General features: G+C 39.3%; 1 protein-coding gene across 1 annotated transcript; it reads right to left on the bottom strand.

The window, feature by feature from the left end:
- Positions 1-356: 356 nt before the first annotated feature.
- Positions 357-8326, bottom strand: LOC136876131 (actin, clone 403). The gene is made up of 5 exons (XM_067149826.2): positions 8082-8326; positions 5650-5889; positions 5392-5530; positions 3929-4164; positions 357-953 (listed from the first exon to the last, which is right to left on the bottom strand). The coding sequence occupies exons 1-5, from the start codon at positions 8205-8207 to the stop codon at positions 564-566; spliced, it is 1131 nt and encodes a 376-aa protein (XP_067005927.1). The 5' UTR covers positions 8208-8326; the 3' UTR covers positions 357-563.
- Between the last annotated feature and the right edge of the window lie 9603 nt (positions 8327-17929).

The raw sequence follows: 17929 nt of genomic DNA, 5'->3' as shown, positions 1-17929 counted from the left end.
TAATGGTACGATGCTTGCGATTACCAAGCTACGTTTATACCATTTGGGCATTACCACGCTGTCACTATAGCATGCGGCATACTCGTCACCCATTTGTCTTTGTGCGGCTAAAGGTCGCAGCAACGAACATTACAGTTAAGGTTCGACCATTATTGCCGTAACTCAATATTTACAGCAAGAGGTTAATGAAAATTTAAAATTTGACCTGCAGCTGGTGGCTAATATTTAAAATTCTAGAGCAACAATTTCAGTTTTTAAAAAAGGCATTTTATTACTCTAAACACCTTGAGAAAAATTATTTTCTAAACTAGGACAAGGATGTAATTGGGAATCACTGAGGACTATAATAGCAGACATTTACAGTTTACCAGATCATTTTATTGGTGCACAAAATGTGAGGAAGAATATGGATGTATATAAATACTTATGAAAATATACATATAAATAGGTGAAATGGAATAAGTTATAAATATACAGTAATCTCGGTAAATACAAAACAACGAAAATAATATGCAATATAAAATGCAACAAGTGTCCAGAACTTTAACAACCTACTGAGCATTTTAGAAACACTTCCTGTGGACAATGGATGGGCCAGATTCATCGTATTCTTGTTTAGAGATCCACATCTGTTGGAAGGTAGAGAGAGAGGCCAAGATAGATCCTCCAATCCATACAGAATACTTCCTCTCTGGAGGGGCAATAATCTTTATCTTCATTGTAGATGGAGCCAAGGCAGTAATTTCCTTTTGCATTCTGTCTGCAATTCCAGGATACATGGTGGTACCTCCAGAAAGGACTGTGTTGGCATACAAATCTTTCCTAATGTCGACATCACACTTCATGATTGAATTGTAAGTGGTCTCGTGGATGCCACAGGATTCCATACCGAGGAACGAGGGCTGGAACATGGCTTCAGGGCATCGGAAACGTTCATTGCCAATAGTGATGACCTGCAAGTTCGAGACAGAATTAACAAGCTGAATGGGCATGCATTTCCATTAAACGTTCTCCAAGAATCACTGATCTTCAACTTTTTTTTTCTTTCAATTTTTAAATTTCCAAATTATTAAACTCTTAGAATGTATTTTCTGTATTAAGTTATCCACTTTTGTATAGGTACTATGTTTTGTTCATTATATTATTTGATCATTGAAGCAAAAGCCTGCCTGGAAGCCACAATCATTAATGCAGCAAGTCCATACGGTCCAACACCGCAATCAGACCGCGTCTGTTTAAAAACCACTGGCATTAGAATGTTGGTCGGCAGGGTAGGAGGTGAAATTGTATACCAGAAGTCTGGATTCGATTCAAAACTATTGAAGTGTTCATATGGAGAACGGGCATATGATGCCGACTAGATTTATCGGTCGGAGGGAGACTTAAGCCTCCAGCAGTCCGCTGTGTTATTAGACAGCAGGCTATGTACCGACACCAGGTTTTACCCTGTCCCTATATCATAATAGTCTTGCACCTAGACGCACACATCACCTATGGGCATGAAGTCTAGCTACATCTGGAGAGCCGAACATGTTCAATACACCCGACACTAAGAGCAATATGGCAAAAAAAATTTAAAAAGAATTTATGAAGGTCTTAATGTTAGAAGCAACTTGCTAGATCATGATAAAATTAATACTGATTAAAATTGTGAGGAGAAACTTAATGATAACATAAGATTTTAAACCAACTTCTTTGAGGGAAAACAACTAACGAGAGTAAGACATTGACATTTTTTTTTTTTTTAAAGTGCTCCACATATGTAGGTTTTTCAATATATGTGCCTGTTGCATATATCAGACCGATTCACCTTCTTACATGTGGTTCTCTTCCACAGCCTATTTTCGTACTTCTGAGGCAGGGTTTAGCCTTTTGACAAATGGCTACCACAGGTTGAGGATTTTATAAATTAATTAAAGGAAAATTCAAATGATCAATTCGTGTTAAGTGATAATCATGAGCAATTATAAAGTATGATATATTTATAAACATGAGCATGGCAGCTATCTGGAACAAAGTCTAGAACTAATTTGTTTTATTAACGAGTCTTAGAAAATTTGCACTATTAAAATTATTTCAGACCAAGTGCTGTATATGTGAAACACTATCCATCTGGAACATAACTGATGTGTCAAAAACTGAAGACTTTTCAAATTTGGAAGGCTTATAACCATTCAAATAGGCTAATAGCCTATGTATTTGAACATTAAGATAATTTCAGGTTTTCCATATTTATACATGGAAGCATATAGGCCCATGCAAAAAATAATTTAGACATTAATGACTGATGGTGTAGAATTTTTTTTAATTCTGTTTATATTTCTCACCAACATTAAAAATTTAACTTAGAGTGAAAATAGGCTTACTACATTCATACAGACCGGCAGGTTACAATTTTTATATTTTGCAAATGTTCATTCTTAATACTTACGATATGGGTTGAATTTTCATAAACCTGTATGTGCCGTTTAAGTTTGTCAAGTTTTTATTTAATTTGAGTGGGGTTGTGAGAGTAACCCCTGTAACCCCGTTTGTGTGCAGCCTTTCTATATAGTAGGCCATTCTCCTACAGGAGATAATTTTACATGTTCAACACGTATGTCATCCCACAATGACGTGCAGATCACCCGAAGGCATCAAATAGAGCTAAACAGATAAACATACCCAACACTGAAAGCCATACGATAAACTGAAGCCAAATGTACGCAACTTTCTGCGCAGGCCGTTTTCTAAACCATTTTGTACTTTCATTCTGGCCACCCTTGCCTTCATTCCATAGTGCCCATGTATTCAAACTACCAAAAGAAGTTTGCCATAATTCAAATTTGATGTGTTAAGAATGTTTAAACAATTAAATAGTGAATATCTATGCAGTAATCTTCAACGTTCCAGAAGTTTAAGGAAAGCATCAAATTGACACTTTTGCCCTGTTAGTATGGATACTTTGAAACTAATTCTTTGTACCTTCGAACCCAGCTTTGAAGAAAATTCTAGAGCTATTGCATCATAATTTTAAAAGTTTTGAAGGAGTTTTAACCTCCTTTGCCATGCCTGCATTTAACAACCACAGTGGTTTTTATCTAGGCCTGATTTCCATTTTCACATAGTGTATTAAAGATATGCAGTTATTTTTTTCAATGTTTTTGGAACATTGCCAAACACTCTTCCAAATGTTATCTTACAGACATTTATTTTTCTTCCTACAAAGCTTCTCGACCTAGCTTCATTTTACTCTGCAACATCACTAGAAGGCCAATTTATTGGCCTTTCCCCCCCCCCCCCCCCTACTACATTTTTAAGTTTGTATCATCAAAAACTTATTTGCATGAAAGATTTAAGACCCAAATGTATGCTAAGTTTCCCATTTTTACTTCCTAGATCACCTTGCCATTTATTTTAAACATGTATAGGACTATCTCTGAAGGCCAAATACAGGGCGAACCGAAATTCGCCATTCGGGCGTCGCAGTGCGACTCGTATGCCAGCAATAAAAGTCTCACAAAAGTTTGTCCTGCGAGTATATCCCGCAGGGAAAAAAAAAAAGAATGGCAATCTGGCAACGTCTTTTTTTGCCAGATATACTGTTAGGACAAACTTTTGTGAGAGACTTATTGCCGGCATGTGAGGAGTCTCGCTGCGACGCTTGAGTGTGCAAATTTTAGTTCACCCTGTATATCAGAATCTCGACGTTAGCACTATCAGTCATTTTCTGCTCGACCTTTCCAAGCGTTATCTTAGAGGTAGAATATTCATAAATGAACACTCCCTAATCCTTGCAACTACTTAGATAGCTTACAACCAGGTGTTAAGTTGCTTAGCTCAGAGATAATGCCTATAGTGCAAGGTATTAAATTGTAATACTAATAGAATGAAGTTATTTTTCTTGTCTAAGATAGTATTGAGTTATTACATATCAAATTTCATTTACCTGGCCATCAGGAAGTTCATAGGATTTTTCAAGTGAACTGGAAGATGCAGCCGTTGCCATCTCTTGTTCAAAGTCTAAAGCTACGTAGCAGAGTTTCTCCTTGATGTCTCTTACAATTTCTCGCTCTGCTGTAGTTGTGAAGCTGTAGCCTCGTTCAGTCAGAATTTTCATTAAGTAATCTGTTAGATCTCTACCGGCAAGATCCAGACGCAGTATTGCATGGGGAAGGGCATAACCTGGAATATTTTATAAAAATTAGCAAGCAGGACAACGAGCTGCACTTTGAAGATGCAGACATTTGAGGGTACAAATTATACAAGGAAATGGATTGAAACCAGAATTGAGAAATTAACAATAGAACATAGAAACACAGAACCAAGATAGAACTTCTGTTACACTTAAGCCTTACTAGCAAGGGAAACAACATTCTTAACCCAAGTAAACTATCTCCACTTCTGCTGCTTATCCTGTATCCTGGTGGGGTCATTGGTATGAATCGTGTTGCACATGTGGACTGATTCATTTTACGCCTGGAAGACAGTGGTAACCTTATATGGAGGAATGTTTGCTGTTGAGTTTCTGGTAGCGTGTTGGGACAAAGAATAACAGTAAGTCCGAGGAATTAAACCAGATGCGATTTTTTTTAAATTTCAGACACGATCAGGAATTAATCCGGGGACTATTTGAACTGATGACCTCTATGCCAAAAAGCTAGGCGATTTAAAGTACATTTCACTGGTAAAGTAACTTATTTCCCCATTCTTTGTAAAGCTAAATAAGCAGCAAAGATACAATAGGAATATGAATACAAGATAGAGAAATGTACTTGCACGATTCAAAGATCATCTCTGTTAAAGTTTCTGGTACAAGTTTACTTTTTCATACTGTACCTTCAAAACCTTCTGATTATTACATGATAAGTTTGTAATAATCATCCTTCCAGGAAATATTTCACATTAAGGCTATGGTTTGATATAAAAGTTTGATTAAACTTCCTCTATAAATCTGCTTCACAAATTTATGAGAAATTCAGAGGAAGATTAAAAACATTTCAAACTCCTTTGCCATGAAGTGCAAGCAAGAAGTATTAAAAATTAGGCGATGCAATTCGAGTAGCAAACTTCAGGAAATTTAAAGGCTTCTACCCATGATTAATTTTATCTCTAAGATTAGAAAAGGGTTCATGAAAATGCTTGTTTAAAAAGGGCCTAACATCTAGATCATTGGCCCTGGGGTTCATGAAGAATGAGGAAAAACCGAGTATTTGGAGTATCTCCATAGAATATAAAATATTAGTTTGGGACCTAAAATAACCCAAAATTAATTTCTAATCTGAGAGAAATTTAATTCAAAGAGGATTTGAGAATATTATAATAAATGTTCAATTAAGGAAGGCAACCTTAAGAGGCAAAACAGATTCAATAAATTATATCTAGACAAGACCTTTTGAGGATAAAACTCACCTTCATAGATAGGAACAGTGTGAGAAACTCCATCTCCAGAGTCCAGAACAATTCCAGTGGTACGACCAGAAGCATAGAGGGAAAGTACAGCTTGAATTGCAACATACATCGCTGGAGTGTTGAAGGTTTCAAACATTATCTACAAAAACACAAATCAAAGATAAAGAAAAGACTCCCTACAAGTTCGTGCAAGTAATTTCCATGAAAAGATACAATTCAAGCCAAGACATTTTTCAAATGCGCAAAACTATTTCCTACCTGCGTCATTTTCTCACGATTTGCCTTGGGATTGAGTGGTGCTTCAGTGAGGAGAACAGGGTGTTCCTCTGGGGCTACTCTGAGTTCATTGTAGAAGGTATGATGCCAGATCTTTTCCATGTCATCCCAGTTAGTAACAATGCCATGTTCAATTGGATATTTCACAGTGAGGATACCTCTCTTTGATTGCGCTTCATCACCAACATAACTGTCCTTTTGGCCCATGCCGACCATGATTCCCTGTAATGAGCAAAATAGCATACCTTAAGGTCACAATTTCACACAAGCATTCTCACCTCTTTAGAAGAATTACTTACCCATAAAATAAAATTATTATTATATATATATATAACAGTCACAGATCAAATTTACATTGTGTCAGGTACTAATTTGGAACAAATTAGTTTTCATTGTACAAATTTGTATGGATAGATTGGGCTATATTAATCATTTTCTCTAAAACATTTCCTCTAGGAACCATTTATGACAGGTGCTGAACTTTCAAAGATGCCGAGAACATTCCCTCCCCACCCTTCTAACAGTATGATGGCCAATTTGAGAGGATCAGATTAATTATCCTTCATTAAGCAGTACAGTTTCCACATAGTATTGGAATACTAATAAGAATTCTTAGTATGTTGCAACCTTTTACAGGGGCCGTAGCCTTGACGCTCTTGGTTGAACAAGTTAAAATAAAGTTCTTGTATACTATTGACAAGGGATTCCTAAAGAGAGAGAGACAACTTTAGTGTGTTACAATTTAAGCGATTGACAGTGCTGTATGCACAAGATAGAAATACAAACATTAAGATCCGAATAATATTAGTTGAAGGAAAATTAAAGAACTTTTAAGAGTAGTCACGTAATGTAACATAGCAACTTTTGGCAATCATAAGGGGTCATATTTTAAAGCTGGTTACAATTCAAGTGAAAATATGCTACAAATCTGACTGCCCATGACTAAATCAAATGGAGAAAGTTTCAATGGGAAAAAAAAAAAAAAAAAGCTATCTTTTTAGAATTATACATTAGAAACGTTCATATTTTGTCTTAAGTATTATAACCACTCAAGCTAAGTAAAGTTGAAGTTAACAATTGTTATTGCAGTAAGAATTTTGAAAGACTACATTAATAGCTCAAAATGTCTGACTCGTTGGCTGAACGGTCAGCGTACTGGCCTTCGGTTCAGAGGGTCCCGGGTTAGATTTCCGGCCGGGTCGGGGATTTTAACCTTATTGGTTAATTCCAATGGCACGGGCTGGGTGTATGTGTTGTCTTCCTCATTTCATCCTACGGGAGTCAAATAGAAAGACCACCTGGCGAGCCGAACCCGTCCTGGGATATCCCGGCACTAAAAGCCATACGACATTTCATTTCATAGCTCAAAATCTTGAGGTAAAAGTGATTAGAAATGTATGAAGTACTGTATTGATAGCTAAAGTTTTTGTAAAAATCCTAGCTAGGAACGATTTATGGCAATATGTATAGGCTATTCACTAAAAGTAAAAATAAAGCGAGTGCAACGTTACACATGGAGTCTGTTAAATTATCAAATACATTTTGGGAACAAAAGGGTCAATTGCTTTGAACACTGGTAGGTACTAATTTTATAACTATATGCAGGGTTTGAATGAAGAGATTTAAGATTACAGATTAAAAGAATTTCTGTAGAAATCTTTATTTTACATCTTGCATTTACGATGTTCGATGTACATTGAAAAGAGTTTCGCAAAAGCGAGAAGGGTTTCTGGGATGATTTAAGATAGTTTTCCAAGTTTTTACGTGACCAGTGCATGATTAATCCTGACCCACTATACAAATAATTAAAGAGCTGCCACTCATTTTAGACATTAGGGCGATGTTTGGATCTCCAAACTAGGGAGATACATCTCTTCAAGCGCCGGCTTTGGCTAGTTTTGAAGCGGCCTGAACGGTAGAGGGATATTTAAAATGATCATGGAGTGGCATTTCTGGCCAGGAGTATGAAGTTACATCGTAAATGCAAGATGTACAATAAAGATTTGTCGCTGTCAAATAGCAAATCTACTAAAACCGAGCTTTCGAGGGCAGAAAACGGGTTACTCAGCAATGTTATTTAATGTTTTGTGCAATGGCACTCAACAGAACTAAATACACCCTTTCGTACTCTTGACGAGAGGGGGTCGAGCGGAATTTAATCCCTATTTGGCCGTGCACTGAAAATAGTCTAGTAAAATAAAAATATAGGGGAAAAAAATAAATGGAGAATCCTATCTGCGCTAAGAGACTACGGAGGCAGGCAAAGATAGATTGACATGAAAAGCAGAGGAATGTCCCGATTTCGAATCGCAGGAGTCTGCGTTAGAAAAGAAAAGAGAAAAATAATAGTTGGCAGATTTGTAGACAGACGTTGCCATTCAACTGACTAAAAGCAGGTTTATGTAGAAACTCACCTGATAGCGAGGACGTCCCACGATGGAAGGAAATACGGCACGAGGAGCGTCGTCGCCGGCAAAACCGGCTTTGCACATTCCGGATCCATTGTCAACGACAAGAGCAGCTACATCATCGTCGCACATGTTGGAGCCTTCTCGCAGTAACTAAAGCAGAAAAAAAAGAACACACCACGCACACTATAATCCAGTAGGTACGGTATTGGATGCGTACACGAAGACGAGTCGCAGCAAATGTCAGTAAGAACTCCCTCACCTACTGCTTAAGTACTTACGCTAACGTCATGGAACGTCATTCACTCGAGCTCTGCTCAGCGCCGTCCCATTGGCCGCCTTGGAGAAGAGAGTGGGGACAACACCGAACAAGTGTGATAGAAAGAGAGAGAAACACATTCGTACTTGTTTCGCTGTTAAGGTCATTACTTATATACCTAATATAGGGAACAAACTAAGGTAAGGAACGGAACGCAACGTAATATTTCTTAGCAGATCAAAATAATTGGACTTTCCTAAAGATAACAAAGCTACATGTGACGTACAGGTACAGGCGTCATACGTTATTTCGTAAATTATAGAGATCAAGGGCTCAAGACCAGTTCCATCTCGCGTTTTAACATTCTGTTAACCGGTACGTGTAAAGTGAATAAATATCTCCTGAACAGTGTGCTACATTTATAATAAAGGTATAATTAGCTTCCAAAAAGGGTATTTTAATGTGTGGCTACGATGACTTTCATTGCATTTCAAAGAACCGGGCGAGTTGGCCATGCGGTTAGGGGCACGCAGCGAGCTTGCATCCAGGAGATAGTGGGTTCGAACACCACTGTCAGCAGCCCTGAAGATGGTTTTCCGTGGTTCCCCATTTTCACATCAGGCAAAGGCTGGGGCTGTACCTTAAGGCAACGGCCGCTTCCTTCCCACTCCTAGCCTTTTTCTATCTCATCGTCGCCATAAGACATATCTGTGTCGCTGCGACGTAAAGAAAAAACATCTCAAAGAGATGACTGGTATTATTACTGACTGAAATTCGCTTTTTTAAATCGGTAAGATTGTGAAAGCTTTGCCTATTACTTGTCTTACATCACTGACGAATTTGATTTTTATTCTCGTTCCGGAAATCGGGGTGAATGCAAAAGCCGTCTTGTGATACAACCGTCACAACACGTTAACAGGTCTCAAATTGTATCCGCGTATTCCCTTGCTATTTTTTTACTCCATCTTTACGGGAGCAAAAGCTGGGTGGACTCAGAATATCTTATTCATAAGTTAGAAGTAACAGACATGAAAGTAGAGAGAATGATTGCTGGTACAAACAAGTGGGAACAATGGCAGGAGGGTATTCGGAATGAGAAATAAAGGCTAATTTAGGAATGAACTCGATGGATGAAGCTGTACGCATAAACCGGCTTCGGTGGTGGGATCATGTGAGGCGAATGGAGGAGGATAGGTTAGTTAGCTAGGAGAATAATGGACTCTGTTATGGAGGGTAAGAGAAGTAGAGGAAGACCAAGACGACGATGGTTATACTCGGTTTCTAACGATTTAAAGATAAGAGGTATAGAACTAAATGAGGCCACAGTACTAGTTGCAAATCGAGGATTGTGGCGACGTTTAGTAAATGCACAGAGGATTGCAGACTGAACGCTGAAAGGCATAACAGTCTATAATTATGTATGTTGGGCCTGTGATATTTGCCCAGTGTACTTAAGCGCAAGTCGGTGAAAACTAACAAAAACTAGTGTTCTGGTGATATTTATTTGGGGCCAGAATTTGGTATTCGCAATTTTACTGGAGTGAGTGGGAGAAAATTCGAAAAGCCACCTTTGGCGTTTGATTCTGGACTCTAGATTGGGCTAGTTCCCAAAGCAAGTATACTGGCCGCTCTAGCCAGTCGCATGACCACTTCAAAATATTATTTTATTTTCGTTCGTAATGAGATATTGGAAAGATGTAGATAATGAAATAGATCATATTATTTCTCCTGTTGTATCTTATCTCACGAAGATCATAAACGAAAAACTTTCCCATGTAAAGTTCGTAATTCTTGACCGCCGTAGAAATGCAACATTGACCTCCAGTTTGTGGAAGACTTGCTGTCATTTAGTGCTTGTGTATTTGACAATGTTTAGAATGCGATGCAGCTGAAATGCCAAGTATAGAGCCGAAGACCGCGTGACGTATTCTGGAACAAACTAAGGCATTGTGTGTGTAAGAAATACCATCCACATCGCAATGTTTTTGTTGCCTCGCTACTCTGACGATATTATGTTTGCGAGGCCTAAGGAATCTTTCAATTTCACCGTTCATCGCCCTTCCCTTTCTTTGGCCGTTACCTTCATTCTTCGAAGGATCGGACTCTTTCTCTCTGCTGATAAATGTTAGTAGGGGATAGTTGCTTAGTTGCACTTCCCATTAAAACAATCACCACTACCACTAGGAGAAAACAATTCTCCATCCGATTCGTTTTAGTTCATGATAAAGATTAAAAGGATCTTAGGCTCTACTATCGACAGAATCTTTCATAATCTTATCCCAGGTATTTCTGGAGTCGCTGGGGCTACTTCGGCTCATTTTGAATTTTGGTCGGAGGTTTAACGCTTGAATGCCCTCCCTGATGCCCTGTGGTATTTTTTCCAGATCAAATTTCCAGTCACAATCCATCCTCGGCTGTCTAGCTTGAAAGCGAGAAACCAAGCCATTGTGTTAATCATGCACCATCCTCTCCCCGCACTGACTACTGATTAGGACCATAATCTTAAACACTTTTCATTATTTGTCTTTCGATTTTTCATGTTGGTAACGTTTAATAATAATAATAATAATAATAACAACAAGAAACTGCTGCACGGTTCGGGTCGTGTAGCTGTTAGCTTGAATTCGGGAGATAGGTGGGTTCGAACCTCACTGTAGACAGCTCTGAAGAGGGTTTTCCGTAGTTTCCCATTTTCACATCAGGAAAATTCTGTGGCTGTAGGCAACCTTAATCAAGGCCACCATGGTCGCTTCTTTCCAGTCCTAGTCATGTCCTATCCCATAGTCGCCATAAGACCTCGCGCTGAGTCGGTGCGACTTAAAACGAATTAATAATAATAATAAAAATAATATAGTTAGCACTCATTATCGGACTGGCGGGGTGGGTAAGTCAGACGAAAGAGGGCTGGTATTCTGAGTCCAAGTCGGCGGTTTCGATCCCAAAAGTCCGTTAGTATTTTAAGATGCTCAAATATGCCAGTCTCGTATCGGTGGATTTACCGGCACTTAAAAGAACTGCGAGACAAAATTCCGGCACCTCGCAGTCTCCAAAAACCGTAAAAGTACTTACTGGGACGCAAAAACATTATTATTATTATTATTATTATTATTATTATTATTATTATTATTATTATTATTACTATTATCCCTGTCAGGTTGATGGATCAGAAACTTCTACTTTTGCTTGTGCCATTCCTCTTTGAAAACCTCGGACCTATCTTTAACTATTTTCCCCTCTGGTTCCTTTACCTTTCTTCGTTAATCGCTTGCTCTTGTTCCGGCCACCGTTCAGTCCATTTATTTTAAACCATGGTCGCTTCCTACCCACTGCTACCCCGTCCCAATCCCTTTGTTTACGACCGAAAACCTGTGTGTTAGTGCGACGCCAATCATGTCTTAAATGATTTTGTAGTATAAGCTCCAAATATTCAAAATATATCTTAAATGAAAATTTTTGCCTCCTCAGTGCTCTGCTGATTTCTAATCGGGTCTATTAACCATTATACTTGAATAGGGAATGCCAGCTGTATCATTAAAAATAGTCTATTCAAAATATTTTATTTTGGTTGAAAAGTTTAGACGTTTCTGGTGGAAGGTATAGTAGTACGGGATTTCCGAAATTTTGGAACTTCAGTTGTAAGCAAACAAAGAAAAAATGAAAAAAACTTGAACATTAAATCTGCTTTGTAATGAATGCAAAGCAATCTCCGTACAGGCCTGGGAGGAGTGTGGTAAATGCTTCCACTATTGCTAACCTCGACACTAACAGCGAGGCCACAGCTATGGGGTTACAGATTTCGTTCAAACTTTAGGAGATTCATACGACCGAGTTGGCCGTGCTGCTGGGGTCGCTCAGCTGTGAGCCTGCATTCGGAAGATGGTGTACTGCAATGTTAAACCACAAGTAAAAAATCAACAGACACTTGTCCAAGGGTATGTGACATTGGCGCTTATCCAATTAACCCTGTAAATTAAAGAGCCTGCATACATGTTGGCAATTTACTTGTTAGTATCTGTAGTAGAGCTGTGCAAAACGACGTGTGGTCGTGTTCATAAGAGATAGGTCTCGTTCTTTATTTCTAAGTCTATTAGATCCGTTAAAAAAAGACATAAGATATAAAAAAAGACTTAACGACTGGCAAAAAAGGCGTAAAATGCGGTCCAAATTCATCCATTTCTTTTAAATTACCGTAGGCCTACATATTAAATGAAAATGAAAACCTACAACCTGTTTTCCAGTCATTGACCGGGCCAGGGATGTAATGAATAGGCTGTTAGTACGATGGGGTCGCCACTCCCAAAGTGATTTATTAATGAATGATAGATGCTATGAAATGAGAATGGAGAGTGTTGCTGGAATGAAAGATGACAGGGAAAACCGGAGTACCCGGAGAAAAACCTGTACCGCCTCCGCTTTGTCCAGCACAAATCTCACATGGTGTGACCGGATTTTGAACCACGGTATCCAGCGGTGAGAGGCCGACGCGCTGCCGTCTGAGCCACGGAGGCTCTACATATTTAATAAAAGAATATAATGTTTAAAAATGTAAAATTCTGGTGATACGCAACACACAATGCAAAACTATGAGTGAAATGCTTCTTTCAGGCAGTATATACAGTATTTTAGAGTAACATAATTTAAATCAAAAAAAAAAAAAGAATTCCGTGTTTGTTAAAAAAAATACTTGCAGAATTTAGAATGAAATATTTTATTCACCTAGAATGAATTCGGCGAACCCGGAACAGGCATTCTGGAGAAAGAAATTGAAATTAGTATAACTGGAATAACATTTGGCTTAACCACACTAGGGTTACAGAAATTGGAATTCGGAAACCTTACATCATTTTGTTGAGCAGTATAGCACAATGTAATGTAGGTGTAAAGGATTGTCGATTTCCAGACAGCACTTCAAGAAACATTGAGAAACTTTTCTCCACATCAATAAGGGTTTATACTGTACTTGAAGCAAGTGAGATCTTCAAAAACACTTCCATCAATATTTTCTCTTTTCAATATTTCACTTATCTTGCTCATATTTTGACACCTCTGTTGTTTTTATCAAGCACTAGTTTCATTTTTTCATTTAATTTCATGTTCAACTCGTTGGCTGAATGGTCAGCGTACTGGCCTTCATTTCAGAGGGTCCCGGGTTCGATTCCCGGCCGGCTCGGGGATTTTAACCTTCATTGGTTAATTCTAATGGCCCTAGAGCTGAGTGTTTGTGCTGTCCCCAACATCCCTGCAACTCGCACACCACACCACTATCCTCCACCACAATAACACGCAGTTACCTACCCATGGCAGATGCCGCCCACCCTCATCGGAGGGTCTGCCTAATCATGATTCGAATTGAGAATGGGAAGTAAAAATGTAGCTACTCGAAAGAAGGTGAGGTTGCAAACAAAAAGCCGTTAAGATTTTTTAAAAGGCTAAAAAGGACCCATCAACTTAAACGCCAAAAAAGGAAAAAAGGACAAAACCCACCATTTTCTGGCCTACGATGGCCCAGAATGAACATATATTATGTTGGGCCTCGTCTTCGTACACTCGAGGGAATAAAAAGGAATTTTCCTCAACTTCCGAACCCTACTGATCGGTGATTACAATGAGGAGAATGAGTCTTGGGCATAACAGAGTAGACCGGAAACTCGAAAGTTAAAGTACCTCACTCATCGGTACATTGTTGTCACATGCATTGGTTGTCGACACGGCTTCATTGTATAGCCTCCTCCTGTGCCTCATTACAACATAACACTCGTAAGGCACGCAAGTAGAAACAAGGCAACAACTCGTAATTTGTTCACCGACTGAGTAACTAAACCGGTATACCGAGCATGGTATCGAATTTTGAGTTTAGGTTGACCTACACAGCTCACTTTGACTGATTCGAGTCTGTCCAGACTCGTTCATTTAGTAGTCTATCTGTTCTTTCTAGCAGCCGGCTCGTTCTCTGATCAAATTAGCTGAGTAGTAGAAACGCAGAGGTATAATCTGACGACACGAGCTCAGACTCTCTCATTGCCAGACTCTTAATCTGTAGCACTACTGGTTTCGTGATCATTTTCCCTGGCTTCCACGCGCGCGTCTCGAGTTTGACGACTGCCAGTTTAACTTTCTTTTAACTTTTTGTCTTTTTCTTTTTTTTTTTTTCTTTCTTTAATTGACTTGAAGAAACAGTCTTGTGCATGTCTGAGTTCGCCGAGTCCGGGGCAAAAACCAAACCTGGATGATAAACGGATTAAATAAATAAATAAATAAACAATAATTAGTGAAATAATATACCAAATATTTTGTAAGAAAAATTAGTACTCGTCGATGAACACTGTCACATTTGGTGTTTGCCGACAAAATTAATTTAAATCTCAGCCATAGACGCCAAGAAATTCGGCTTGCTCTGCCACCTAGCAGACCCAGAATAAAACGGAACGTTGAAAGTAAAGAGCAGACAGTCGAATGGCGTCAAATTAAAATGCCAGCACGCGGTAGCCGAGATCATATTATTATTATTATTATTATTATTATTATTATTATTATTATTATTATTATTATTATTATTATTATTATTATTACTCGCATGCAAATTATCAACAAGTATGCAGGTTGTAACATTTAAAGGACCATTTTCTCGTTAAATAAAGACCAATGGGACAAACCCTCGGACATGTAGCTGTTGACGTAGATCAACTGCCCGAAGTACAATACATCCGAAATAATGACCCCATAGCTGTGGCCTCCCTCATTGCCAGAGGCTCGGCCGCCTTTGCCCCCGGGAATTAACCTGGTACTCATTTTTGTGTAGGTTGAGTGAACCCAGGGCCATGTGTCTCTCCAGAAGTGGAAATTTCATTTGTTAAATGTTTCGACTTCCTGACAGGGAATCGGACCCATGTCGTTCCGGTTTACAGATTCCACCTTTACCGCCTTGACTAGGAAGCCCCTCTTGGTAATGAATGACTGATGCAAACATATATGGAGCGATTCTATTGGAAAAATAATGGAGCACATTAAGTTCAGCATGCAAAACAACCTGAAATTACATACACGTTGTTACAACTTGTGGTGATAATTACAATTTTAAAAGGAAGTACAACTGGGCAACCATCCTATATTAACACTGCCGGGCAGTAGCGGCGATGAGAATTAGAGGGGAAGGGGGTAAAATGTACAGACAGCAGTAAGTACAGTAAGTACCCGTGCCATATAGCGGACGGAGGAGTGATAGAGAGAGAGAGAGATTAAATTGAAAGAAAAAAGTAACAAAATGGCTTTTTTGATGTTCTCTGAGCGAATTTCGACAGAGGTCAAGGTTGAAAATTTACCAACTTAAGTGAGGTAATAACATTTTTCTGAGATTTTGATTCAATAATATATATATAGTAAAATATTCACCAAAGGAACAATATTACACATTCATAACAACTAAATAGTAAGGCGTGATTATACTTGAAATCATTTTTACCGGGCGAGTTGGCCGTGCGGTTAGAGGCGCGCAGGTGTGAGCTCGCATCCGGGAGATAGCGAGTTTCCCCACTGTCGGCAGCCCTGAAGATGGGTTTTTTTCGTGGTTTCCCATTTTTACACCAGGCAAATGCTGGGGCTGTACCTTAAGGCCACGACCGCTTTCTTTCCATTCCTAGGCCTTTCCTGTCTCATCGTCCCCATAAGACCTATCTGTGTCGGTGCGACGTATAGCAAAAAAAAAAAAAATCATTTTAATATTTGACTACACACTAAGACACTAATAGACACTAAGGAGACTATACCAGACTGACAAATGCGTGCGGCAAGCGGGTGAATCATACCTCAGTGTACACGACCTTGGCAAAAAAAAGTATATAGGCCTACCCATGCTACCCTTCCTCACAGCACATGCAAAGTCTTCACTACTTGCTGTGGCGCTATATAAATTGATTAGCCGTGACGAACGTCATTTTGTGCGTATTTCCGCCAATAATTTTGTTAATTAAAGAAAATAAAGCAAAGACAACAGGGCTTGTACAAATGGAGTTTTTTAAATAATTCCTAGTTTCAGCCGGCTAAAATGGAATAAAACATGTAATGTTTTCTCCAAAATGTGTGTAGTGGGGGGGGGGCGACTGCTCCCTCCCTCCCTCCCCAATCGCCGCTACTGCTGCCGGGCCGAATGGCTCAGACGCTTGAGGCTCTGGTCTTCTGGCCCCCAACTTGGCAGATTCAATCCTGTGGTATTTGAAAGTGCTAAAGTACATTAGCCTCGTGTCGGTAGATTTACTGACACGTAACGTAGCCACGATCGGCCGATGTGCGGGTAGAGGTAGGGGGTTGTAGTTACAAAATGATGATGAAAGTGCGTGAATGACTTGTCATTGTAAGGACACTGATACAAGTGAATTACAGATCTCTTGGTTCTACAGTTATGTCTCTGCGGCGTCTGTGAAAACCGCCAAATGTAATTAGTGGGACGTAAAGCCTAGAAGGAAAAAAAAAAAAAAAATGGAAGACGTTCGAAATTTCGAAAAAGGAAGGTACCGGTAAAGGAAGACAAGGGCCACGAAGGGCGTGGATATGAACAATTCCCCTGGCCTCGCAAACCTAATACCGTCGGGGCCCCAAAAGAACAAGAGTTTACTAAGAGGAGGTCACCTGGCACAGCTAAGTGTAAGCAATGCCAGGACTCAGCTACGGACTCCCAAGTTGAGAACCCCCCTTGGGACCCCTTTTAGTCGCCTCTTACGACAGGTAAGGTATACCGTGGATATATTCTGCCGCCCCCGCCCACAAGGGTTGCTGTAGGCCTATTTGGATGGAGACGGTTGTCTATATCATTCACACAATCTCACATATCAATGGATCATGGATTAATGGAAGGAGATCATCTGTTTCCGTGGGTAGCATCAGTTACCTGTCCAATGAGACAATCTAGGGCAGGGAGAACGATGCTTTGTTAACGTTCTTCCCATCTACGTTGGTCTGAATGTTTATGCGGATGGTAATTTAATGTGGCGTGCAGTACCTAAAAATTGTTGCAGACCCGTAGTCCCCTTGGATGATAGTGGCTACTCTTACTATGACAATGCGACCTTCAATACATCCCTGCAGAAAAACCGCTCGTCTCTCAAAATTCCATCAAACGTGTGTTTAATTAGTTTGATCAACTGTGGCAATTCACTTGTATCAGTGTCCTTACAATGACAAGTCATTCATGGTCTTCAGTTGTGTTCTACCATCATTTTGTAACTACAACCACTCTCCCACATCGGCCGATCCTGGCTAGGCTACTGCATGAGTTCTTTTACGTGCCAGTAAATCTACCGATAGGAGGCTAACGTATTTGAGCACTTTCAAATGCCACAGGATTGAATCTGCCAAGTTTTGGGTCAGAAGACCAGCGCCTCAACCGTCGGAGCCACTCGGCCCAGCAGCAGTAGCGGTGATTGGGGGATACACATTTTGGAAAAAACATTACATTTTTTAATTCCATTTTAGGCGGATGAAACTAGGAATTACTTAAAAAAGCAATTTGTACCATTTTAAAAGTAATATTTAAACTATACAGCCATGTTTTTAGTATCTTCCAAATTGTAGCTCGGATTCTTATTTGTCTTTAGCCAGGAGG

Source organism: Anabrus simplex, chromosome 6 (genome assembly GCF_040414725.1).
Source record: "Anabrus simplex isolate iqAnaSimp1 chromosome 6, ASM4041472v1, whole genome shotgun sequence".
In the NCBI taxonomy this organism is placed as follows: domain Eukaryota; kingdom Metazoa; phylum Arthropoda; class Insecta; order Orthoptera; family Tettigoniidae; genus Anabrus; species Anabrus simplex.
Note: the sequence above shows the minus strand (reverse complement) of the source record. Positions and strands in the feature narration are given on the sequence as shown.